Here is a 27,180-nt window from a genome sequence, read left to right as displayed (position 1 = left end):
CAACCAGAGTTAGGGCTAGTGTCTAAGTCAAAGTCATCATACCTGGATAGTGGAGCAGATGATGGAAAGAACCTGGGCCTCATTGACATAATTGAGCTGTGGAATTAACTTTTAATACAGATGCTCCATCTTTGGTCTTCTTATTCTGTGAGATTATAAATTTTCATAATTTTAGACAACTGAGCCTGAATTATCTATTGCTTTCGGACATACCATCCCAAAAGAGCATCCTTTGTGAAGGGAGATTTGGAGAAATGCCCTGAGATTATGGCCCCACAGGTAAGTTCCATGGCTCTGTATGCATGTTCTGTGTATGTATTTTGAGACACCAGCTGCCATTTCAACAACCTGTATCTCTGAGAACAAGCCTCTCATTTCCCATGGGACCATTTTCTATCAGTTTAAATGGACCCGTAGAAGAGGCTGGATGAGGGGAAATAACTCACAGAGGCCTGCGCTTCCCGTCTCTGAGACTCAAGAGACGCAGTCTTTGGCAGCAGAATCCCTGACCAGCACTGTTTCTGCCATGGTCCCGGGCGTGGTCAGAATTCTTAGTGTCAGGTCTCAGAGTCTGTTCCAGTTACTTCACACAGAAGAGGATTTATTAAATGGTAGACTCTTTGGAAGTAAGTGCTAAAAAAGCAGACTCTAGACTGAGCTTCCAGAAACAACTCCCCAAACCTCACTACAGAGCCAGGCCACCAAGAACGCTGCTATCTTTGCATCAGTCAGGAAGCTGCAGAATCTGGACTCTTCCATCAGGGCTGTCTGCTCCAGGTCACGTGGCTTCTGCTTCTGTCCGGGTCAGGAAGAGGATATTCACACATAATTTAGTTCTTTCATAACTCAGTTTCTTTAGACCTCTTTTTTTCAGTTAATAACGTACCTGGAGAATAGGGGACATCTTAATGTTATAACTCAATTTTGAATCAAGATCTCAAACAACTGGATCTGAACTAAGTCACATCTGAACCCTGGAAGCAAGCGAGGCCTGGAAACTGATGGCCACATGCCAGTTTCTGGAGTCCTAGGAGGCTGAACGTGTCCTGCAGTGGGACAGCCAATTCCAGTATCCACACCCCCTAACATGGAAATGATGTAGCCTCACACTGAAAACTGGACGTTCCTCAAACTCAGCCCTATCAGAAATGAAGGTAAGACTCCTCAGTAAGTCAGTGGTATCACCTGAGCTGCAGGTTACTCTACACAGCATTTAAACCATCTACCTAGAAGGAAATCAATATCTTCCTAGAAAGTCTGCCTTCAGTGTGGTGAAAAGTGCTTGTCATTCCCACAATCACATTTAAGGTTCTATTCACAGCAAAAAAAAAAAAAAAAAAAAAGCATTCTGCTATCAGTTGTTGTGACTAGAAGCATGGGACTTGAGATTAATACTACTACTACTAATAATAATAATATAACAACAATTTGTTAAAAAGCTGTGACTGGTCAGAAGAACACAAGCCAGTCTCAACTCAGCACTGTGAGTGCTGTTTTGGAAACTTCAGTTTTTTCCTGCACATGGAAGAGTGGAGGAGAGAATTGTAGCTATTATCAGAATACTTTCAAATTTTAAAAATGATATTTTCCTGCAATTATCTAGATGTTTCAGATAAATTTGGGGGTAAGTTTGGTCCAAATAATCTTCATAATTGCCCCAATTCTCTAGTACATGTACTTCTAGACACTGCTAAAAATACATAGCAATAGAGGTAGTGCTGTCTGTCGGTAAACCCTGTTTCAGTTTCACGGAGAAGCTGGGAAAGAAATACAGGATCAAGAAACCTCTCTTCTCTCAAATGTAATAAAATGCACAAAAATTAGAATAGAAAAAAAGAAAAACAAAAAGAAATAAAAAGAAAAAAAAATTGGAAGCATCCAAACTAAGGAAGAAGCACAGCCTCATAATGTAATAGTTTAAAAATAGTATCCATAGAGAGAAGATTCTGGAATTTGACTGTAGCATCTACCTGACTCCTCTGGAAGAAGCACAATGAACAAAACTGTGAAGAAATAAAGTTCTGAAAAGATGAACTGATACCTCTAATTTGGGGGGTAGTAGGCTGATGGTGTGAGGGATGGGGTTTGGAAGTGAAGCTCAAAAGTATCAGGAGTCTTTGTAAGTTGTTGCCTCTCTCACCATGAGAGAGAAACAGATTCATCAGAGGTGGGAAGAACTACAAAGAATTGGCATTTTTTGTTTGTTTGTTTTCATAACAAGATATAAGCAGGGAAGGGACAAATATGATGAATTCCTATCTTCATGCCTTTTCCACCCAGAGAGGAGCAGGAGAGACCAGCAGGGACAGGAGGAGAGGAAATGACTACCTAAGGCAGCATGTCTATGAGAGAAGAGGAGGCTTTGGGTTCCCTGGCACCTGGTGAACAGCCTGAAAACCAAAGGCTTTCCTCAGTGGATCAGATACACCCTTATCCATTCAGAGTAAACCTCAGTACAGAACTTTTAACTAAGTCACAGAAAGAGTCTGCAGTGACAAAGTCCTCCAACTGTGATAGCCACAGCCCTGGTACCCTCTTCCTCCCCAGACCCCACCCAGTCCCATCCTCACCACCTTCTCAGACAACAGAAAAGCAGATGGAACACAACCCACAAATACAACAGGCCTACATTAGGCCTAAGGGGAGTCAAAGAAAATGCATTACAAGTAGAAAAATAAATATAAGGCACAAATAGAGGCTTTCCCTTGTCAAAAAACAAATATCTAAAAATAAAAAAGGATAATATTACAAAAGTCATAGCGGAAAAAAAGTAAAGAAAATCAAGAATTTAATGCTGAATTCTAATCATGAATGCTTTTAGCTGCAAGTAGCAGAAAACCCAGATAACTGTTGCTTCAACTATGTGAACATCTACTGTTTACTTAAGGAGACATCTAGAGGTTGGCAGTCCCAAGATCAGTTTGGCAGCTCATTGACTCTTCAATAATCTAGGCCCTTCTGACCTTTGAATTTTGTCACATTCTGTGTATTTGCAGTATTGGTCCTCACGAGCACAAGATTGCTGCCACAGCTCTAATACTCACATCTGCACTCAGCAGTATCCAGGAAGCAGAGAGGAAGAGAGAGGAATCACAGCAAAGGATATGCCTCTTCGTTTTGAGAGAGGAAACACTTTCCTAAAAGTCCCAGCTTGTTTATCCTGGTATTTCATCAGCCAGAAATGGATCACACATTCACCTCGAAATCTGTCGCTGGCAAAGGTAAGAGAATTATCATAATTCAGTCCCTTGTCTGGTGATGTTGATGTCAGAGCCAGATCAGGGTCTATTAAATGCAAAGAAGGCGGCAGGAGTAGCAACTGGAGATGGGGGAGTGGGGGCAGCTGTGAAATAACAGCCATTGTTCGGTTCAGATTATTCAAATCTGTTATGAGAGTCACTAGAAGAAATAAAACAGATCATATACTTCCCAAATTGCCAGAAATAGGATATAAAAAAATTATCACAGATCATAAAGCAAAAGATAGAAAGCAAAGGAAATGGCAAGGCTCCAGTAAAAAAATTAAAAACCACACAATGTAAAGTAAGATGATAGAACGTTATATATGTATCTAGCTTAACAACAACAACAACAATAACAACAAAATATATATAATTAGTAAGTCAAAGCCTCTAAAAAGAGAGCCATAATGGAGGATGTGGAACAAGCTGTGACTACATATTAACTCATATCATTAAAGTCTGGTAGTTGTACTTGTATGGACAGAAAGATGAATGGAATAAGACGGAAAGTCCAGAATTCGACAAGGAAATGTATTACTGTATATGTAAAGGTAGCATCCCAAAGCTATGGGGAAATTACAAACTTTTCAATAAGTGGTATGAGAAAAATAGTATTCAATCTAGAGAAAAATAAATTTGAAATCCTAATTTATTCACCATACTAGGATAAATTCCAGATCTGAATGTAAGGAAAGGAAGAAAGAAAGAAATTATAAAACTACAAGGAAAAATGGAACAAAAGAAAAACCAAAAAAAGGCAAATTCCTTTTTCTTATTTTAAACTATAGGAGTTGGTAGTGTCTCTCTTAAATGGCCACACAGCAAATAGTAGTTGCAACTACTCAATTCCACCACTGTAGTTTGAAAGCAGACATAAACAGTATGTAAACAAATGGGTGTGGCTCTTTTCCAATAAAACTCTATTTACAAAACAAGTGAAGGGCTAGATTTGGCCCCTGAGCCACATCTCCTAAACCCCTGAGGAAGCCTGTGAAAGGTCTTTGAAACTAAGACTCAAAACTTAGAAGCTACAAAAGAAAAGATTGGCTACAGGCAGCTACAAATTAAAAACTTCTACAAGGCAAAAACAACACATTAAGCAAAGTCGAAAGATAAAATGACAAACCACAAATGCATATTTGCAATTCATTTCACAAAGGAATATATACAATCCCTAATATATGCAACTTCTAGACTCTCTCCTTTCCTGTCATTTTTTCCTCCTCCCACATTATTCCCTTCAGCAGGCCAACCTGCTCCTTTCCCTCCCATCTTAAAAGATTTTTCTCTTGACTGTATTTTCCTCACCAGTTACTGCCCCCATTTTCTACTCCTCTTTGCAGTGAAACTCTTGGAAAAAGTTATCTACAATATCTTTCCTCTCTTTCTCCTTTAAACTCTGCCAGTCCACCAAAACTACTCTGGTCAAGACTTCTACATTGTTCAAAACTGCAGTCAATTGCAGCCCATGTCTTACTTTACTTTTCAGTAGCATTTGATGCAGATATTCATTTTCTCTTCCTTGGGGGAAAAAAAATTGTACTTGGCTTCAAGAACATCAAATATCAGACTCTAGGGTTTCCTCTCCCTCTCCATCTTAGGCTACTTTGCTCACCTGTTCTCATCCCTGAGCTGTCAATGTTGGGTCATGGCAGGACTCAACCTGGGGCTCTTCTTGTCTCTTTCTTTACTCAGTTCCTTGATAATCTTACACAGGAGCATCTAAGACCCTTGGAATCGCTGGAGGAAGAAGAGTGTCTTTTATATGCTGAGATGGCTGGTGTCTGGGAGACCCTAGATGGCTTCAGAATAGGGGCTAATCACAGAAAGCCAAGCCATGATTAGAGGCTTGGAACTTTTAGCCTACCCTCCAAGGAGGGGAGAGGAACTAGAAATTGAGTTAATTGATTATATCTTTCTGATGAAACCTCCATTAAAAAAAAAAAAAAAGCCCTAAACTATGGGGTCCAGAGAGCTTCCAGGTTGGTAACCACTTGGAGGTGCTGGGAGGGTGGTACATCCAGAGAGGACATGGAAGCTCTGAGCCTCTTCCCTGTATGCTATGGATCCCTTCATCTGGCTGTTCATCTGTATCATTTGTAACATCTTTTCTAATAAGCCAATAAACATAAGTAAATGTTTCCATGAATTTTACGAGCCATTCTACCAAATTACTGAACCTGTGGATGAGTTTGTGGGAACCCCCAATTTATGGCTGGTTGGCCAGAAAAATAGTTGACAACCTCGGACTCAAGACTGTCTCAAACTGATGTTGGAGGGAGTCTGGTGAGACTGAACCTTTAACTTGTGAGGTCTGCACGAAGTCCAGGCAGTTAGTGTCAGAACTGAGTTAAATGCTAGGACATACAGTCGATGTCCACTGAGAAATGAAGAAGGGCTTGGTATAGAAAAACCCACACACTTTTCAGAAGTGTTGTGAGTGGAGTAAAAGAAAGTGTTCTTTCTTTTATCACCCAGCTGTCCTATGACCTCCCATTGGCACTTTCAATCTCTCTTCTCTGCCAATTATTTTTTTCCGCAGAACTCATTATTCTAGACATCAGGAATATAATGGTGAACAAAACACACATCCTTGCTCTCATGGACCTTATACGTATGAAATGTTAGTGACACCAAGCAAATAACATATATGACTGTATACCTAACTAGACAATTACAGCTATGGAAGCCTCCTTAAAGGGAAAGTTTAGGGAGCTATGGAACCACACAATGAGGCGAGGTGGAGAGAAACCTATTGTAGACTGAGGGATCATGGAGAAATGACAGGCAGAGTAAAACATGAAGGATAAGTAGGAGTTTGCCAGGCAAAGAGTCAGGGGGAAAGGAGAGTGTCAAGCAGAGAGAGCATGTGCAAGGGCCCTGGGGCAGGAAGTAGTCTGGCCTATTTAGGACCCTCAAATTGTGATTAATATAAAATACTTAAGTTCTAAATTAGAGGTCTGCATACTTTCTATAAAGAGCCAGAGTAAATTTTTCAATTTTGTGGGCCAAAATTACAATCTTTGTTGTACAGTCTGTTGTAACTTCTTAACTTTGCCATTGCAGCAGGAAAGTAGACATAGACAATATGTAAATGAATGAGCATGGTGATGTTCTAGGAAAACTTATTGTAGGGGTGGCTCAAAAGCTGTAGTTTGCCAATCTCTGTTCTAAATTGTAACAGACCCCTTTAAAACTCAGTTATTAACCTGTTTCATAAAAATATTCTGATCGAGACATTTATTAGGGATCTATTATAGTGCTAGGAATTACACTAGGGATACACAAGTAAATAAAAAAAATGTGTTGTCCCTTCTTTTATGGAGTTAACAGATATTAACAAATATCAATACAGTAGCTAGATAATACATCCAAAATTCAACTGTAACTACGGAAAATTAATGAAAAGTTCAGGGTCCTCTGAGAACTTATAATAAAGGATCTAATCTAGCTCAGAGGACTAGGGAAATCTGAAGTGACATTTCAAGGTAAAACTAGAATGATGTGTAAGTGTTGGCCAGGTAAAAGAGTTGACAGAGTGTCTTAGAGAGAAAACACAGCACAATGAAGACCCAAGAGGGGAAGGTTATTGAAAGCTTGTTTAAGGAGCAGAAAGAAAGCCAATGGACAAGAATATAGGGAATGAAGGGAAAAGTTATGTTAGATCACCTACGACGTAGGTAAGGCTCAAAGTATGTGAGCCTTGCAGTTCAATTTAAGGATTCTGAAAATGTTTTGGACTTTATGTGGAATTTAGGAATTAGAAAATTAAGCATGTATGTTAATGGTAGCTTGATTCTAAACTTGAGGCTTGATCAAGATTATCTGAGTTGGACATACTGCCCTTCAGGTATGAGCCCTTAGCTGGAGGTAGAGATTTCAGACTCAAAAGCCACAGGAGTAGGTGAGTCTTCTTGTTCAGTGTGTGCAGACTAGAAAGGTTAAGGCTGGGCTTTGGGTACAGAAGGAAAATTTAGCAAAGGAGACTGTGGCCAGTTCAGAGAGAAAGGAAGTGAAGGAGAGGAGACCAGTGTAGGCAACAGTCAGGAGAAGTCAGATAACTAGTAAAGGTCTGTGCAGCTTGCAGTTAGGAGGTCTCACCAACAGAGCTTTCACAGCTAGATTCAGGCAGAACCTATGGTGCTGTGGTTTTATGACCAAATTAAAGGTGAAAGAAGAGACAATGACTAGAAACGTGTTTTTTCTCCAAGCCTTGCTATGTGAGATTCATTTCTGGTTAAGAAAAAGAGGAATTGGATTTGCCATTTGAAACAACTGAAACTCCAGACAAAAATACATGAGCCAACACTCCAAACATTGGACATCACGCAACAAAGGACAGTGATCTCTTAGGAATGGGAAACAGGTGAGGGGAGCCCTACAAGCGTCTCAGCCCACTGCCTGAAGAAATCATCCCGGCTGCAGTGCTGAGGGAGGAATTAAAACAGAGCCTGGCAGAGGAGATGGGGCTGGAAATGTGGGAAGATGGGTCAGCGGAAGCCACAGGTAGAGAACTAGATAAGAAAGACATCACTCTGGAGACCTGCAAACTGTCCAGCTCAAATATTTAATGGATTGCTGATCAGATCGTGCAAACCTGAGACCAGGAAAAGAACTGCACAAAAGAATGAGAGGGAACAGTGTCCAGTGCTCACAAAGGGATGCAGATAGTGACTATTCCAACAGCCAGAGGGGAAGTTTCACAATTCAGGGGCATCAGCTATAAGTCAAAGTAAGAAGAAGGTGCCTGCTTCAGAAGAGGGGTAAATTAAACCTGCTCCCACCTCCAAATCTTAGATGCAAGACCCGAAATGGATCAAACTATTCCCAAGTGGTTATTTTTTTTAACTATGTCCCAGAACAAAGATCAAAAATAGTTTTAGGACTACAAAAACATCCAACAAACAACTGATACTCTTTCCAAAATTATCAGGCAGACAAAAAAGAAAATATAAGCCATAATGAGGTGAAAATCAATCAATCCAAAGTAACACAGAAATGACACTGATGATAGAAGTAGTAGACAAGTAATTATTAATGTATATTCAAGAAGCTAGAGAAAAAAATAGACATGCTGAGACATACAAAAAAAGATCCAAATTGAAATTCTAGAGATAGTAGCTATATGGTCTTTGTAGGAATTAGACATTGCACAAGAAAAGATTAGTCAACTGGAAGACATAGCAACAGAAAGTATCCAATAAAACACACACAGGAAAAAAGCGCAAAACATAAAAAAACAAACAGACCATCAGTGAACTGTGGGACAATATACACCCACCACGTGATCTAGCCATTCTGCCCCCAAGTTATGTCCCCAAAAGAAATCAAAGCATATGTTCGTACAAAAATGTGTAACACATGTTTATAGAAACTTCATTTGTAGTAGTCCAAACTGGAAACAACTCAAAGTCCATGAGCAGTTGAACAGATTTTTTTTTAAGTTTAAAATACATCTATATAATGAAATACTACTGAGCAATAAAAAACTAGTTATTGATACATGCAACAACATGGGTGGATCTGAAAATAACGATGCTGAATGAAAGAAGGCAGACAAATTGTATGTTATACAATTCCAGAAAATGCAAATAAATCTATAAAGACAGACCAATGGAGGAGGGGAGTGTGGAGTGACAGGAGGAAGGAATTACAAAGGGATGTGAGGAAACTTTTGATGGCGATGTATACATTCATTACCTTGATAGTAGTGAAGACTTCATGGGCATCTATGTGTAAGAATATACACAGTGGAATACTATAAACGTGTAGGTTAGTGTATCTCAATTGTGTCTCAACAAAACTGTTAAGAATAAACAAACATATAAACAAACACACTTGATTTTAAACATAGGAGAGAAATGGTTCAGCAGCCAGAGATGCCTCTCCCATTATCAAAAATGGGATCAAAGTTAGAAAGTGTTTTGCTGTAACTTTACCAAGGGCTCTTTGACATAAGCATCCCTGAGCAATGCTGAGAGCCTGGTATTTGTGTCCCTGGCATATATTTGTGCAATATGGAAAGACGCAGTCACCTAAGTGAAAGGGAGGCTGGTCTCCAAAATTTCTAACATACATACACTCAGGATTGCTTGCTGTACAGTAACTGATATTTAATTCAATACTGTCAAAACAGCACAAAAACAAAATGTCAGTTTAACAGAATCACTTGTCATTTTAACATTAAAATAATGTAAACTCAACGCTTCAATTTCCTAACATGCCGTTTATTCAGAAAGATTCAGACTTTCAGAAGCATTCATTCAGGGAACTTTAAGACCTAAGTCCACTACATGAAATCCTGATCCTGCAAAAATAGTTTATGTATCTTACATATTCATTCAACAAATTAAACGCGATGTGCAAACTAATGGTGACTTTTTAAATATATATATATACCTTTTTCATTTCAATCAGAACCCACATTCTCAATCAACGTTGAGTGAACCTAAGTAGAACTATGCAACGGGGCGCAGATAAAAGAGAAATCGCTATTCATTTAACTACCCAGTTGCTTTGTACCAAAAATTTTCGTTTGTGCTTTGAGGGGTCTCTTCGCTCCTCAAACTCCGCTCTTTTACAGCAAAAACAGAAAGTGTCCCGCCTCTGAGCGGAGTTTTCAGTCGCTACACTCTTCAGGTACCGACCGGGCTCCCCGCGTTTGGGGGAGTTCTTGGTGAGGGCTGATCTCCAAGAAAAACAAGCTGGGAAAAGAGGCGAAGCCACAGAAGCCTATTCTCAGCCCCTTAGGACTTAGGCCAGGCTCCTGGGACCTGCTTTAAGTGCAGGAAAAGCCGGGCGGGCACCAAGTTTTCTACCCCTAAAGAGCTTAAAAGTTGTGCCAGCGCCGTTGCTGCGCAGATCCTGGAGAAGCTCCACAAAGTAGAGGATTCAGGTGCCCCCCGAATCTAGCGCCCAACTGGTTGGTAGCCCCGGCGACAGGCGACAGAGTTGCTCTGGGCGGCTCCTATCTCTGGCAGGACTAGAGGGGGCGCGAAGGACAGGGAGGTTTGGCCGTAGCAGGATGGCAGGAACTCGGGCTTTGGCGTGGTCCAGCGACCTCGGAGAGCGCTGCCTCACTCGCCTCGTGCTAGCCCTCCCTTCCCCTGGCAGGGCCTGGCGCGGAAGAGTTGCGGTGTGGGTGGCTCCCGGAGCCGACAGTCGTGCGGCAGCCGCTCCAGCCCCCTCCCCCCAACCCCCGCCACTCGGGGGCGGGAAGCTGCGGAGTAGGAGTCACCGAGCGTGATTGCCCGAGGCCCCTCCCGCCTCGGCGAGGGAGCATCATAAAAGCCCTGTTGCAACCTGCTCTCGACACCCATCCACCGGCTCTCACCCGTCGGAGAGACGCGCCGGACCGCGGAGCACTCGTCGCTCAGCCGCGCCCGCGCGCCAGCTCGCCACCTCGCCACCGTGAGTGCCAGCACCCGCACGCTTGGCGGGAGCGAAGTGGGTAGGGGAGCTCCTGTGAACTTGCCCGGGGCTCCATCTCACCTTCTGCAGAGCCCTGCGGCGCTGGGAGGGCCGACTCCCCAACTCCTACACATTGCGCCCTCCCCACGCCGAAGCGCGCCAGCCCCTCTTGGTGGCTGAATTTCACTTGCTTCTCCTTGTCCCTTTTCTTCTCCCTGACCTTCCGGGCTGTCCCTCTGGGTTATCTTTTGGCGGATATGGAGGGAGAACACGCCCCCCAAACCAGGGCAGTTTGCAGTTTCCTCGGGGGTCTCCGCCTGGAGGGTGGTTTCCCAGGCAGCCCCCACCCCCCGCCCCCGACTGAGGAATTCTCGGAGCTTGGAAGACCGGCTCCTTGCCATTATTTGAGACTGGCCGAGCACAGTTCTCTTCCATCTCCCCCAAATTGCCACCCTAAATTACGCTCAACTATCTCTGTCAAGTTCTTGCAGCCGGGCAAACCAAAAGTAGTGAAGAAGAAACTTTTCCTATCTGGGGAAGAAGGTAGAAAAGCATTAAGTCCTAACGCAGCGGGAGGAAATTCTAATCTGGTTTTTTAAGTGTGGAAACTTGCGCCCGGGCTCCCCGAACTCTGCGCCTTTTGCCGCGGGATTCGGCTCTGCTACTTGACCGAAGTTGCTCAGAGTTTTCGGGCGGAGCAGGGGGGCCGGGCCAGAGCAGATCTTGACCTGAATCCGCGGGGTGGTACCCGCCACTCTCCGCTTGCCTTTGCGTGACTGGGTCGAGTGCCAGTTTGTGGGTGGGGAGGTGGTAGCAAGGGGATGGGCGCCCGGGGAGCAAAGGAAGGAGATGCGGAGCATGTGTCCTCTGAATCCCAACCCGCCTCCTTTGCGTCTTTGGTGCCCGCAGATGCTGGGTAGCAAGCGACTGGGGCTGTCCGGACTGACCCTCGCCCTGTCCCTGCTCGTGTGTCTGGGCGCGCTTGCCGAGGCGTACCCCTCCAAGCCTGACAATCCTGGGGAGGACGCGCCAGCGGAGGACTTGGCCAGATACTACTCCGCGTTGCGACACTACATAAATCTCATCACCAGGCAGAGGTAGGTGGGCCACGCGGGACCAACGACTCCAGAACGCTCTCCCTACACACCCAGAGATGCTGGGAGCTTAGACGACAGGAAACCTGTCTTTTTATTCTTTGTATCCCAGGGCAGGTTGTATCAGGCCCATACTCAGGTCTCAGTAAATGTTTGCGCGGGACACTGAATGCGTTCCCTCTAAAACTACAGTCACAAAATCCTAATCCCCAGACTCAGGTTCCCCAGGTGGTGTAGCTGACCATCTCTTCTCACCCACCCCCTTGTCTTTTTTGTTCTTAGGGCAGTTGAGGGAGTATTTGGAAACCTGGTTGGAAAAGTACCTTGTGAAAGGGGTCAGGAGGGTGCCAGGGAGGGGTTGGAAGGAGAAGATCAAGCAGTGTCTGGGAAAACAAAGCACAAACCAGGGAAGAAACAGTTGGGTCGCCAGATTTTTCAACCTGTCCAGACCGAATTGAAAGACAATAGATTGGAAAAGACAATTAGAGCTATTTTCCCTCCTGTACAATGTTTTGTTGCAGTCTCAGCCCCTTACGTGAAACCCTGGTCCTAATTAGTAAAGATTTAGCATGAAAACAGTTGGTCTAAAATGCTGAGACATTTTTCATTTCATAGAGGATGAATTATGAAAAGGAAATGCCCACTTGGTGCTTCATTAAGAAGAAACTTACAATGGTCTCCTCACTCTAGGGTGAATCGAGGGATTACATGTAATTTGAGAAATTATCATCTTTATTCTGAACCCCTAGAAAACTAAAATGAAAGGCCACATTTCACTCTCAACATCAAATCTTAAGTACAAAATCAAATCCGAACTATTTTACAAATAACATAGGATTTAAAAATTTGTTTCCAAACGGATTCTTCTCAGTTTTGAATCATTCAATATCTTATTGTAATTACTGAGATCAAATGACCTTAATAAGACAAAAGCAATGAGCCCTTTACAATCATTGATGTCATTTAACACATTTAAATTATGTTTTGTAAAGTGTCGTGTTTTGGTTTTTTATTTTTTTATTTATTTTTATTATATTTCAGGGAATAGCTGGAAAGGATCCAAAGGGGGGAGGGGGAGTTTATCTTTCTTAAAGTTTTCTTTTTTCTGTTTCATCAAAAGCTGTTTCACCCTGAAAATCTTTTTTTAAAGTACCAATTTCTGTAGAATCAGAAACACACGAAAGTGGCAGAATTGAGTGGTATTGGTTTATGATCCCCGAAGTCTGATCATTTTACATCTGATCATCGTAAAAGGCAAGAATGTTTTGTATCTTAATAGACTTTTTAGAAAGTTAATTGCTTCAAATTCTTGCTTACTCTGTCATACAGACCAGAGAAAGTAACTTGTACAAATAAAAAAGATATTTTTTTTCTAGGAAAGCCTTTGTTAGTTATTTAGTTTGTTAGAGCATGCAGTAGAACTTACTTTGCAAAGATGATCCCTGTAAAGCTTTACCATTGTAGAAAGCTTTGGCATTTCACAGTGTTTTCCTAGGTATTATTTTGTTCAGTCTTTACCACAAAGCTTTGAAGTGAGTATAATTATCTCCGTTTTACAAATCATGAAACTAAGATAGTTCGTGAAAGCTTTTTTTAGGGGTGATTAAATTGGAGCCCTGCTACTGATCTTCCTTGGGTGTTAGTGCCACCGGCAGTCAGGGTGCTCTCCAGCCCCTTTGATGAGGAGAAAATAAGGGAAAGAGAGTTGAGTTTCATGGGAAGGGATTCAGGTTGGTTGGGAAGGAATTGGTCCTGAAGCAGTTTTCTGTCTCATCTTCATATAAATTCCTACTTAGAAACCATCAGAGGCTTATGACCTGCCCCCATCACCTCCATTCTGTACTCTTATCATCTCGCTGCCACATACATCCCCTCATATGCACATGTTCATATTTTTGAAGATTACATTTGTGTACATACGTTTTAATTTGGCATAAATGGTTCTCTGATATCATTCTCTTTTCTTCCATTTTTCTGCTCAGTTCATGTTCTAAAGCTACATACTCCTGGTTCATTGCTTCCAAAAACAGCATCGTTTATTCTAGAGCATAGGTCTGCCACATTTTGCTTTTACAATCCCCTAAATCAGCAGTTCTCAGTTGGGACTGCCTTTACGCTCCCCAAGACGTTGAGTAACATCTGGAGACAGTTTTGGTTGTCACAATGTAGGGGTGGTACTACTGGCATCTAGTGGGTATAGACCAGGGATGCTGCCAGACGTCCTACAAAGCCTAGGACAGCCTCCACATCAAAGAATTATCCAGTTCAGAATGTTCAGAGTGCCAACATTGAGAAACCCAGCCCTAGATTAGAGTTTCTCCCTCCTGGTTGCATGTTGTTATCACTCAGGGAGCTTTTAAAATATACCGATGCTGGGCTGTGCCCCTGACCAGTTAAATCAGTCTCCTGGGTTGTGGGGAAGGGGCTGGGCTTTACAGTGGGTTTTAAAGCTTCATAGCTGGTTCTAATGTGCAGCCAAGTTTGAGAATCTTTCCTAGAGATGCTATCTTTGAAAGTTAAAGCATTGTCGAGAAGAAGGATAATCCAGAATTAATTAGAGATGGAAGAACTGTCATCAGTGCTTCTCTGGGTACTGACTCTTATGACTGCAAATTCCAGTCTTACAGACTTAGGTTCTCTACTAGTAAATTGGAGAAAATATTCTTCAGTTCTTTAATTTACTGGAGCAGGATGAAGATAAATGAGTTAAGGTTGCCCAAGAGATTTAAGATTGGTAAAATCAACTGATGGACAGAATAAATCCGTATAAGCAGCAGCCTGATACCACAACTCCAGAAAACCTCTGAGGAAATCTTACAAATGATGGGGGCGGGAGAGTTGGCTTTGTTTTTGCATCCCTTGAGTCCCAGCCAAGGAGCAATAACAGGAAAAAACTTCCCAAAATTCAGACTTAATTGTGCTTGATAGGCAGTTACATATACCCTCTGTCAGCTTTGTTCCACTGTTTCCACTGCTAATCAATCTGTGCCAGGCTAACTTTTCACTTGTGAAAAAAAGCAGCTGCTGCGTTCCAAAGCCTTTTCTGAGAAAAGGGAAAATAGCTTCTTCAAAAAATACTACTTGGTACAGATTTGTCAGACCCTTTATCAGGAAGAGTGAGAGACCCCGGCGTCCTCACTCACTGGGAGCCGGCAACATATATACCCTAGCAAGAAAACATAACCTTACGTTCAAATATTGTCTTATCTACATCCTTCTATGAGAGAAAAGAGACCAAGAACATTTCCACAGACCAGCAGGATTCCTTTATGTTTACAGGGTAGATTAAAATCACAGCATGGGAGAAGATTTTTAGATTTCGGCACCTCAAACACATATAGAAAATGTAGGACCGAGGATCTGTTCGCAGCTGTAAGAATGGGTGCATTTCAACAGCAGTAATGTGCAGTCTTGTGCATCACTCTGTCACTTTCATAGCATTGTGACTTACATCGGACATTATATTCATCCAGGCTCTAATTTAAGCAGGAGCTATGATTTTATTTTTACAAATGGGAAAACTGAGATTCAAAGACACAGGTGAGTCTAGAACTTCAGTCTGCTGAGTCTTTCTAAGCCTGTTTCTGAAATACCATCCAGTCTCTTTGTTAAGATTTAAACTGACGTGTATCACTAGGACTATGTCAATAGCTAATTATGGAAACATTTAAAATCATACTTCAGTGTATTTTAATTTATTTCTTGTCACCTAGTTATAAAAGTATATATATGTATTGTTGTGATGGTATAGAAAGGTAAGAAGTTGACTAGGAATTTTGGTTAAGTTATATAATCTGCTAAGTTATTTACTAAGTATTTAAGCAAAGTTTAAATATATATGTAAAATTTGAAACCGTATTTATGTTTCTGTATCATTATATGCTTCATTCACCTAGATTACTCATTAGCAGATGATGGACTGAAAACTTCTTTTAGATTTAATACCACAAATTTTCTTTTTTCCCTAAAGGTTTTTATGGTTCCTCCAAACTTGCTTTAAAGGATTTTTACTCCCTCTGCCCTCCCTTTTTTAGATATGGAAAACGATCTAGCCCCGAGACACTGATTGCAGACCTCCTGATGAGAGAAAACACAGAAAACGGTCCCAGAACTAGGTATGAAACAGCTTGTATGGGGACATTGTTGCAGAGGGCAAGTGCCCAAGGAAGGGAAATCAGAGAGGGCTGCTGGGAGGAGGCGTTGGGATGGGATCTTCCAGACCAGGGAAGGTTTAGGTAGAAATAGGGATGGGGAGCAGGGTGGGAAGGACATTTCTTTTCACATACTCATTTGTAAATCTCTAAACTTCTGTGGGGTGATACTTCTATCTCAAATTATTTGATGCTCCTTTAAAATTTTTAAATATAAGTGACTTTTACCTGATAAATTATAAAGAACTTCTAACTGGGTTAGATTGGGGGAGCACAGAGTAAGCCCCCATCTCTGCATTGAAATGACCAAGCGTCCGTATCTGGCCGAGGTCATCTTTAGTTCTTATACACTATGTGGAGCATCTCAACTGCCTGGGAAATGTCCCACATGGGTCTCACTCCAGTCTTCCTGGTTTTACATGAAGCTGTAGGTAAACTGAGGAATGCTCCCATTTACTTTTTGACATATTTTAGTTCAGCTGATATCACATCATAATTTACTGCATTCAGTGAATGAACATTCAATGACACATTCTTCTTAGGGGCTTGTCTGGAGCCCTGAGGCTTTCTTGGAGTGTGGAGCTGCCTTAGGAAGAGGCGCCCTCCAATATCTAGGTGTCAAACATTAGGCTGGGATCTTCTAGTGCCTCCTGAACAAAGAGTGCTAGTGAAAAGTTGCCTGGACCTCCTCTGTTTTCATAACTGGCTCTCCTGTCCCATACCCACTGTAAGATCACATGGCATGTGGTTCATCCATTTCTGTGCTGGCTTGTCCGCCTTAAACCCAGAGCTCTACAACATCAAGAAACAAGTTCCCCAGAAGAGGTCACTAGAAGACTTGCTCAGCGAGTGTGACCGACATGTCACTTTTCATTGGGGTTCTCCCTAGGATGCCACCACTTCCCTCCTGCCCTCCCTCCTCCATTCTCTTGTAAAGTCGCCAGCCATCGAGAAGGTGGTGTCTAGAGTTGTCAGGTTTGTTTTCTCTGAAGGAAGCAACAATCTGGACTGGAATAAAGCTCCAGGGCTCTTGTCCCTGGAGGCCCCAGCCCAGACTTAAACAGCAAATGCAAGAGATGCAGGTGGAAAACTCCTAAGGGTAGTTTTTAAATACTAAGCAGTCAGTGTTTTTTAATATTTTATGAATATGCATATGAGGTTTACCACCGTAAAAAGTTTAGGATAAGCTGTATCCACTCAGGGTTGGAAATAAAATCACCCAGACCAACTTACAGCCTTGCCGCTGCTCTTTGCTTTGTGACACAGTTGGTGCGTGAAGTAGAGTTAATTGCACCCTGATTGACAGCCTCAATCATGTGCACTCAGAAGGAGATAAAACTTGACAGCCTTGCAGTTGCCTGTGAATGCTATTTTATTTAAAAGTGTTCTTTATAGTCTAATAAAGAACATCTTACCGCATAAAAAGCCTTGCAGGAAAACACAGGAAGCATATTCAGAGGTGAATAACAGTAACTTTCTTATTACAGTTTCGTCTGATTCCTGTAATTTTGATCTTCAGAAATATTGCAGAGTTCTTCCACTTCTTTGATAAAAACAGAGCCTTTTAAATACTCCCTCTGAGATTTGCCTGAGACTCCCCTTAACATGAGTGAAAGCTACTCAGCTGGGTCTTTGTACATTATGCCTATGTCTCTCGCTCTGATATTCACATGTTGGCCTCCTATTTAGAATGCCAACAGGAGACTTTTCAACAGTTTCTGATCCTCTTTCAGCTCAGAACTGAATGTCTTACTCCTGCAAGCCTCCCAGGAAGTTGGGAAGCTTTTCTTACGAGGTTTGCTTCTTGTGTTTGACAGGCTGGAAGACCCTTCCATGTGGTGATGGGAAGTGAATATCACGCTCCGGTCTTTGCCTATTTTTCAACCCTTATTTCATCCTGTAAAACTAGTCTGCGGGTTCTCCTACTGCATGCAGCCCTTGTGCTCACCTCCACAGAGTTTCCCTTTGTCATCACTGTATATATGAGTGTTTAAATAAAGTACCATGCATTCAAAAGTGTACACTCCTCAATGAAAAATCTGCTGTTGCAATAGTGAAAATTATTTTTAGTTACTCATTAAATCACAGTCTCCCTCAAGTAGCAGATTCAAGGTTTGTATCACTAATATTCAAAGGCTGGCTGTGGAAGATATAAAGATAAGATTTGTGGTGACCCAGTCTCAGCCATGGGGTGTCCTATGTTCTGTGTGGAACGGCAGAAAGATTTGGAAACATTGCACAGGGCAATGCTAATTTGGACCAATTTGCTGAACTTTTCCCCTATTCATATGGCATCCTTGTTAACCTTGTTAGCCTGTGCCTTCAGCAGAAAGGATTGCTGTGTAATAGCATTTTCTGCAACATGTCCTGTGTCTCCTGTGCCAAATGTGGTAGTCACTAGGCACATGTGGCTTTTGAGCACTTGAATGTAGCCAGGAAAAAATAAGGAGCTAAGTTTTAAATTTTAATTTACCTGAACTCAAATAGCCATGCATTTCCAGCAGCTACCGTATCAGATGACTCACATCTATACATTTTCTTAGGCCATTACCTTTAGAATTTGAGGCATAAACAGAAGCACAGAGTAGGATGATTACTTTTTCACACAACGTGGGGCATGTTAATTAATTTAGCTAAATGTTATTAAGCTTTCCCCCGCCTTCATGTACCGATTTGCATGGGCTTAGTTTAATGTTATGAGATTCTTACATGTAAATTCTAAATCAAAGAAAATGAATCTCATCCTGTATTTGTCCTTTGAATCACACTCTAAAAAAGGTGCACAGATATTTTAATGCGATGCCTTAAAACTGTTTACAAAAATCCTGTACACATCACGACTTAGGGAATCTTACACAAAATATCCTCTGTTCAAAAAGAATTCTAATGTTTCTTCAGCTAGTGAGGTCAATGATACTACAAAATATCATTTCCTTTAATGAAACTAAGATAAAACTGTTCTGTGATTTTCCTAAATTTCTCCTTACTGTTGTTTCTTTGCAATTTGAACTGAATGCTAATCTGTAAAGTTTTTTTTTTTAATCCTAAAATGTTGAGTAAGTCACAATGCAGTATCACACAACATCAAAGTTCTTTATTAACCTAGCGTATCTGGAGACCGGCTTTACGGAAGCAGTATTATGCGAAGAAGGTTGACTCAAAGATTCATTTGGCAGCAACACAGATGTGCCGAATGTTCATCATCAGATAAGAAGTCTTGGTTATATGGAGCGGAGCAAACAGGAATAATGTATACGAACCATTGAAAGATAATCCAGGACTTGCGTTTTAAACAAAAATTTAAACCTCTTATTCCACCACATCTAAATGCCTGAAAGGCTAACCATTAAACAGCCTACATTTTGCTTTGAACTCAGGCCCCGATTTCTCGCTTCTTCCCCTCGTATTGCTAGAAAAAGGACTGAAGCTTCACAACACGTGAGCTGTGTGGCCCTGACTCAGCGGCTCCCAGGTTCTCTGACCTTCAAATTCATTAAACTCCTGAGTTCTCACTCATGAAATGGGGACAATTCTGCCCAGCTTTCCATGTAAGTCTATACTGGGATCAAAATTCAAGTTAAGATAATGTTACTTGTAAGTAATAGAAGGGAATGGATAAGGATGATGGTTTTGATGATTCCTGTGTTTGGTTATAAATCCCTTGCCATAGACAATGTTTGTGTCCCTCCAAATTCATATGTTGAAATCCTAAGCCCCAGTGTGATGGTATTTGGAGGTGGGGTGATGAGGTCATGAGAATAGAGTCCTCATGAATGGGATTAGTACTCTTATAAAAGGGACCTCAGAGAAGTCCCTTGTCCCTTTCATTATATGAGGCCACAGCAGAAGATGGTTGGCTATGAACCAGGAAGCAGGCTCTCACCAGACACCAAATCTGCCAGTGCCCTGATCTTGGACTTCCTAACCTCCAGTACTGTGAGCAATAAATCTGTGTTGTTTTTAAGCCGTTCAGTCTATGGTAATTTGTGACAGCAGTCCAAGTGGACTAAGACATCCCTAAGAAACAAGAATTTGATTTAAGAAATTCAATAATAGTAAACTTAAAAAAATTGCAAAACTATATTCCACGAAATTCCCTAGTAGTATTTCAGAAACACTTTCAGCCTAACGACCCTTCCTGGAATAGGTTTAAAGGCATCATAGCACCCATCTATCATTGCAAATAATGATAACAATCCAACTAGTTACAGTAAGAACAATTCAACCTTCATTAATGAGATGCCTGTGAGCAACATAGTCATTATCAAGTAAATCTGTAAGAATTTATGAAGCTCTCCTCTGATCTTAGCTTTATTCTACATTCTAAGAGGTATAAATTGTGTATAAGTTTTTCACAGATGCCACTGTGTTTTTATCTTGATCCTTTTAATACTTGAGCTGGGGATTTAATATGCAAGCTGAGGATTATTCCTTCTGTTTTCACAGGTGAGGAGACTGAGGCCCAGGGAAAGTAAGTAACTTTCCCCACCTCATTCAGATTAGGGGAACTTGACAGCAGCTGCTCTATTTGCAAACTTTGCCCTGCCCACTGATGTCTCATGGAAGAAGTAAGTCAAGATCAGGATGTAAATAACCTAGTTAAGAACATAATCGTGGCACAAATTAGAGAATAACAAAATACTAAACCATGAGAAAGGCATTTAGAAAAGGGAATGAGAGGTGGGGATACAGCTCAGTGATAGAGTGCCTGTTTAGCATGCACGAGATCCTGGGTTCAAGCCCCAGTACCTCCATTAACAACAACAACAAAAAAGAGAGAGAGAAGGGGGTGAGTGTGGTCAGAATTAGCTAGAAAGGGCTTCATGGAGAATGTGAATGTTGAGCTGGGATTGAGGACATTCTGGGCGAGTGACCAGCTAAGCTCAACACAGAGGTGGGTGAGCACACTTGCAGGGTGGACAGGGTTGGCCGGACAAAGCAGGTTCCAGAATGGCTAAACTCATTCATCCATTCATTCATTCACACACTTACCATTATTTGAGCACCCAAAGCTGGACCCTGCACTAAGGACTGGGATATAAAGCTCAATAATAGTTTCTCAGGAAGTTTACCATCTAGTGAGGAAGGCAGGTAATTACAGTGCATTGTTGAAAGTGCAGAGAAGGGAGAGTTAGAGTTTTTGGTGTTAGGTGCCTCCTTTCCACTCATACCTCCTTTTGCAGTCTCCTAACAAAGGAGCTATAGATTTAAAAATCGATTGCCAAACAGAGAACAAAGTACCAGGTGGGCAAGTATCCAAAGAGGCCAAATGCAAGGCTGCCCTAAACTGAGTCAGGATGCCTGGCTGCGGCCTGAGCTTCTAGAGCAGCCCAGCCCCAACACCAGATCTCAGCATCCCGGCAGGGAGTGGCAGGAACAGTCAGGTCTGTGGGCAGCCTCCCAAATCCACTTAACCAAACAACCACATAGACAAGAAGAGCCAGCCTGCCACATCCAGTAGCAGATGGAAGAAGAGAAGGGACCCTCGTGAATGCCTATTACCTTCTGGTACAGTGTCCCTGCCCACAGTGCAATGTGGCCTCAAGAATCAGTCAGAAGAGCAGCTTCAATTCATTCAGAGGGAGCTCGTAAAGAGAATAGAGGAGGAAGGGTCCAGAAGCCTCTATTGGCCAAGACTAAAACAAGCCCTTTGGATTCAGTACACTTGGCTGTTATTCCGTACTTCAGGACAGAGGTATCTCCTCCCTCTCTAACAGGAAATGGGTGTGAGGTGTTTCAGGAGCTGTGAAGGGGCACCCACCCCAGGCAGGTAGAGCAGTGGAGGCAGGTCAGACTTCCTGGAGCTGCTGATGCTTGAGCTGAGGTTTGAAGGCAGAGCACCAACTGCCAGATGAAGAACGCAAGATAGGAGGTAGAGAACATGCGGGTAGGAGAGAGCAATGCATAGTTCGAGTAGTTTTTAATTATTCTTGATTCCTATGCTTGAAAGTTATCACATGCTAGGCTTGAACCACTGAGTTACTATTATAAAGGGAAAATCCTGTTCAGGATGAAATCACGTCCCATAGCTGCCCCCACCTCTTTTTTCCTAGGCATTTTCTCCCTCTCCAATCCCAACTGCTCTTCCTATAGACTTGGCTCTGGGGAAAAACCAGCCCCTCTAACAGTATTCTTCATTTAGCCAAATCAGGACTCACCTTCTCAGCCTGAGCTATCTTAATCGTGATCTTATGGGCCAGACTTACAAGTTCAAAGAATAAACGTTTTAGGACTGGTTCTGCTCCCTAATTCAGGAAGGAGGCAAGTCACTATCTCTTTTTACAATATTTTAGTTTCCTAAATACCTTTCAGCCTCTTTCTCCTGCCTAAACGAGGGTCAGGACAGAGGAGCAGACATAAGGAGAAGGAACACTCAGCACTGGTTTGGGACTTCCACACCATAGTACAAGGCTTCCCACTATGTAAAGATGACTGTCCAAAGCCAGGCCTGTGTGCAGACTCCACATGCCATACTGATGACAGGAAAGCAATATGAGGGTGAGTAATTGTTCCCTTCTTTCTTTCTAATACATATGCATTATGCTTATATGGTTACTTATTACTATGTATCCAACAGAAAGTTTTTTCTCCTCTATGCAGAACATTGAAATCAGTTACAATGTCATCCGAATTCAACAAATACCTTTCCCATCATCATAAAGGAAAACAGCCCTTTGAATGAGATGTTTCAGTGGAATATTCTTTCATTGTGCTTTGTGGGTAGGAGGATTATGATATTGTTACAATGAAACTATTGCCTTTTTTTTCTGCCTATTAATTAGCACAGTGTGAAATCACACGATCTTTTTCTCTTTTTCAAATTGGAGTGAAATAACACATAATTAATTGTATATCACCCCAGCTCATTTTTTAACGTGCTAAGTAATAGCTATCAATTTGAGCTTGTTCTAATGCTGCAGGATGGAAACGCTTTGCAGTGATGGGAATAGGGTGATTGTGCAGATACCTGCTTTGCTGCCTGACACGTAGTAGGTGCGTAGTGAGAGCCAGTTCAGTCTGGGTTGATTATGATGATTGAGAGTGATCCCGGAGGAGCCAGAACCAATGCAATGCTTGGTGAACAACCTCAAAGGATTATTCGCCATCCTTTGGGGGATGTAGGTACCATCTATGCAGGACCTTGACAAAAGTATAGGATTTTAATTACCCACAACTTCCTGGTGCTCTCAGAGTTGCTGGTTAATAGAGTATTCTTTCTCATCATCTTAGGCATTTGATTCACCTTAGATTACCTTTAGTATCATGTTCAAAAAGAACTTTCTTTTCAACCTTGAATATTGTGGTTCTAATATTCTCTGAAATACCTTTAGGTCACCAATAATTCTTCCCTGGTTTTGAGTTTAATGATAATTTTGGAGTTCTCACAAATTGTTACCACTTGCGTTGCTAATTTATCGACATATTATAAAGATGCCCTATTGACATATTACACATTTTACTAATGTATTGATTCTAATTTGGGGTGACTCTAGTTTGTCCTTAGGCAAATTATTTTGATATTTAAACTTGCAAAGGATTTGGTCCTTTAAAAAAATACACTGTTTTACCTACAAGACACAGATTCCTTTAATTCCCAAACTAATTCTAATTTCAGGATTCTTTGTTTTCCCAAAAGTTAATCGAGTTTGAAACTTGATTTGTTCAATGTACTTGTTTGAAATTTGACTTGATTCATTAGTTTGGTTGCTTCACTATGATATTATGAAGCAATTTAAAGTAGAAATGAGAACCTTTGGGTAGAATATAAAAACCACATTTTACTCTTTCTTCTCACTCAGTAACACCTTGCTCTTTGAATATCATCTACTTGGGAGAATAGCATCGTTCAAATGATTATTCAGTTAAAGTTTGCCTAGAATAATTTGAATGTTATTTGTTCTTATTTCTACATCTTTTCTATTGCTGGCAAGTCTTTTCAAATCATAATGACCTGCTAAATTAACTGGCCTGTGAATTTCATGCAAGAATAAGCAATGTTGGCAAGAACATACTTAATATAGTCATACCTCCTAACAGACTGAATTATTGACCAAGTTATAATGGAGCCAGCTGATCTCTGATGAGTTTCTAGAGTCCCAAGGATGTTATCAATTCCTGAAACATTTATTGAATAGTCTCTCTGTGACAGGCACTCTGCTAGATCCTAAGAGTTATATAAAGATGAGTGTGACAGTTTCTCTGCTCTTAAAGACCTAGCAATTTATGAAGGAGATAGACACATGCTTAAGTGACTATACTACAAGGCAGATCATAATTGAGGTTTAAATAGAAGCATAAAGTAATTACCATAGGAGAACAGGGGAGGCTGAAATCATTTCCACTAGTGTGTGTAGAGAGAGGGCAGTGTTATTTGAAGTGGACTCTGGTGAATGGCAGTTGTTCAATAGTTTGCTCTTTACTACTGTGGATCTCAAGGTCATTATTAAGTTCGTTATATCCTTAGAAAAAAGGCTGTGCTGGTGCCCAAGCAAGCTCCCTGTGGGATTCTGAGAGGGCTGTCTGGGGACCTGGTGACTGAACATCCATTTTGGAGTCAGCATCAATTGTCTGAGTTGATACAAATGGGAAGCAGGATGAGAGAGTGAAGACGGTGGCGGCGGGGATAGGATGGCATCTGATGCTCTGTTAATACTCACATCTCCACCTTGAAAATGAGGGGCTCGTTTGGGCAACAAAACTAAAAGTACCATGTTTTTGGAAGAAGTGATATTCTAGGCAGAGGACAGGCTACACTGGGGTCTAAGTGGCGAAGTGTAACAGGAAGGAGATATTTCTCTTTTCTCCCACATTCAGCCCCTGGGGCCTCAGGCGACTGTCAGAGATCAAGTGTGGAGCCCAGCGGTGTAACGGAACGAACTCTGCACTTGACAGAGCAGGCTTCTCACGAAGGGCTCCAGCAGCTATGACTGACACAGGCAGATCACTTCGGGGTGCTGGCCTTGAAGGGTCCCCCATCATTCTGGTTTTCCCAGGACTTTCCCAGGTTTAGCGCTGAAAATCCTTCATTCCAAAAAACCCTTCAGTTCCAGGCAAACCGGGGCAGTGGATCACCCGACTTGGGAAACAATCCCCTATTTGTGATCTTGTTTTAAGGGAAAATATGTTCTGAGTGCCAAACTACTTACAAGTGAGGATCTCAACCAGTCATCAGCCTTTACACGCCTGAACACAAACGTTCAACTGCATGTTCTTTTCCTAACTGAACTTACAGTACCCTATTCTCTCTAGATAATTGTGAAAGGTGATTTAAAAATATTCCCAAGATAGGAAAACACCAGCTGTGAAGACATTAAGAATGTCTTTTCATTTCTAGACCAGCCACTTTCTTATTCTAACAGTATGAACACATTGCTTCCGTGAATGCATAAATATTTAATTTCATGGATAATTAACTCTTTATAAGAAAAATGATTTCAACTTGAAATCTTTAATAGCTATTTGCCTTCTGAAGTTATAAGTTTTGCAGGTTTTTTTTTGTGATAAGAAATAGGATGTGAGGGAGCTAATATTTGTAGACAAGCTGGTATAAACTGGCCCTTTATTTACTTTGATTCTTTAAATCCTCATAAAAAATAGGAAACAAAAGTAAGGCTGGACATATTTTACAGATAAGGAAACTGAGGCATAGAAAGGTGAAATGAAACTAGGCAACAAAGCTGGTAAGTCGTGGGGCTGGAACTCCAACCCAGGCCAGTTTGATTTACCTCTGGGGATTTTAAATCATTATTATTCTCTCAGTAGAATTCTAACCTACTGTTTCATTATGTATGATCACCATGGTCATAAATGCCAGGCAGCATAGAGAACTGCTGAGGTGGACTATGGAGTCAGAAAAGACTGGCTTCTTTTATCATTATGTAGTGACGCCCCTCTACTCCCTAAATGCATTCCCTGAGAGTCCAGTGTGTCTAATACTAATCCAGCTACACTAGCTTTTTAAACTTTGGTATTTACCTATCTTCTTTCTTCCATTTACCTTCAACCTTTCTGAGCCTTCAAGTTCTAGTTGTAGCTGTTATTTAAAAAATAGTAATTTAAAAAGTAAACAGTAAGCCCTTTTAACCAGCAAGTTTGACTGTTACATTTACTATGATTATTCATGTGTTTTGATTTATTTCTGCCATCTTACTGTGTTCTGTTTCTTTACTTCCTTTTTTCTGTTTCTTGCCTTCTGTGGAATAAGTCATTTCCTCCTCCTTTTTTCCTCTACTAGTTTGCGTATTATATTTTCTTTCCTTCTTCTGAACAAAATAATGGCATTAGAATGAGTTCAGCTCCAATAACCTCTAGCCATTTTGCTTGTCTGTCCTCCCAAACTAGACATTATTATTTCTGTTTATTTTATGTGGTCAATGGTTACTTATATGTACCCCTGTCCAGCTATTTTTTGTTCACTGTTTCTACTTTCAGTATATTTCTTCATTCTGCATTCCATTTCCTTCTTCCTAAAGTTTATCCTTCAGTAGTTTGTTTAGACAGGGTCTTGAAATGGTAAATTCTTTCAGCCTTTTTCTGAAAATGTCTTACTTCACTTTAGCTGGACACAGTATTCTACATCTCCAGTTATTTTTCCCCGACACTCTGCAGCAGGAATTCCACTGACTCTTAGCCTCCCTGTTGATTTTCAGAAATCTGTAGTCTTTCAAATTCGCTTTCTTCTGTAGACCATCTACCTTTTCCTCTAGGGTTGCTTTTAAGAATCTGTCTTTGTCATGGTAGTCTGAAATTTCACAATGATATGTTAAGACAAAAGAGTTCATGTTTTTAACTCTAAGGATTTAGGTCTTGTATCAGCTCATGGACACTCTCTCTTTAAATGTTGCTTCTCTCTTATTTTCTCTCTTCTTTTGTTCTTGAAATTCTCTTGACTAAACCTTCTTATTCTATATTCCAAATTTTAAAATTGCTTTCTTATTTCTCATCTGTTTATTTATCGATGCTGTGTTCTGAATGACTTCTTTATATCTGCCTTCTAGTGTCTGACTTTCTCTCCAGCAAGTCTAATCTGCTGCTTAACCCATCCATTGAGCTTTAATTTTAATGGCTTTCATTTTAAATGATATTTAGAATTTCTATTTTGTTGTTTTGAATTTTTCTATTTTTTCACAATCACTTATTCTTTACTTAAGGCTTTGATTCATTTTTATGTTTCTCATTATTTGAATTGTTTTAAATACAGCTCTGTTATGTGCTCTTCCAGATTGTTGGCTTGTATTTCAAGTCCTCGAGGCTCTACTGCCCAGTGTGTTCCATTTTCTCACT

The 27,180-nt window shown here is 41.2% G+C and overlaps 1 protein-coding gene and 1 long non-coding RNA gene across 3 annotated transcripts; both read left to right on the top strand.

The window, feature by feature from the left end:
• Positions 1-205: 205 nt before the first annotated feature.
• On the top strand, positions 206-10,422 carry LOC140697564 (uncharacterized). Of its 2 annotated transcripts, none has more exons than XR_012074715.1 (3): positions 206-279; positions 2,997-3,221; positions 10,356-10,422. It is a non-coding gene; the product is annotated as an uncharacterized lncRNA (long non-coding RNA). The 2 variants fall into 2 exon arrangements; XR_012074714.1 differs by lacking the exon at positions 206-279 and adding an exon at positions 1,087-1,154.
• A 46-nt stretch (positions 10,423-10,468) lies between these two features.
• On the top strand, positions 10,469-17,916 carry NPY (neuropeptide Y). The gene is made up of 4 exons (XM_006201810.4): positions 10,469-10,652; positions 11,562-11,749; positions 15,781-15,861; positions 17,715-17,916. Exons 2-4 carry the CDS (start codon positions 11,562-11,564, stop codon positions 17,737-17,739), a joined length of 294 nt encoding a protein of 97 aa, XP_006201872.1. The 5' UTR covers positions 10,469-10,652; the 3' UTR covers positions 17,740-17,916.
• Positions 17,917-27,180: the final 9,264 nt, after the last annotated feature.

Source organism: Vicugna pacos, chromosome 7, assembly GCF_048564905.1.
Source record: "Vicugna pacos chromosome 7, VicPac4, whole genome shotgun sequence".
In the NCBI taxonomy this organism is placed as follows: Eukaryota; Metazoa; Chordata; class Mammalia; order Artiodactyla; family Camelidae; genus Vicugna; species Vicugna pacos.
The sequence above is the reverse complement of the archived record's forward strand: the minus strand, read 5'-3'. Positions and strand labels throughout refer to the sequence as shown.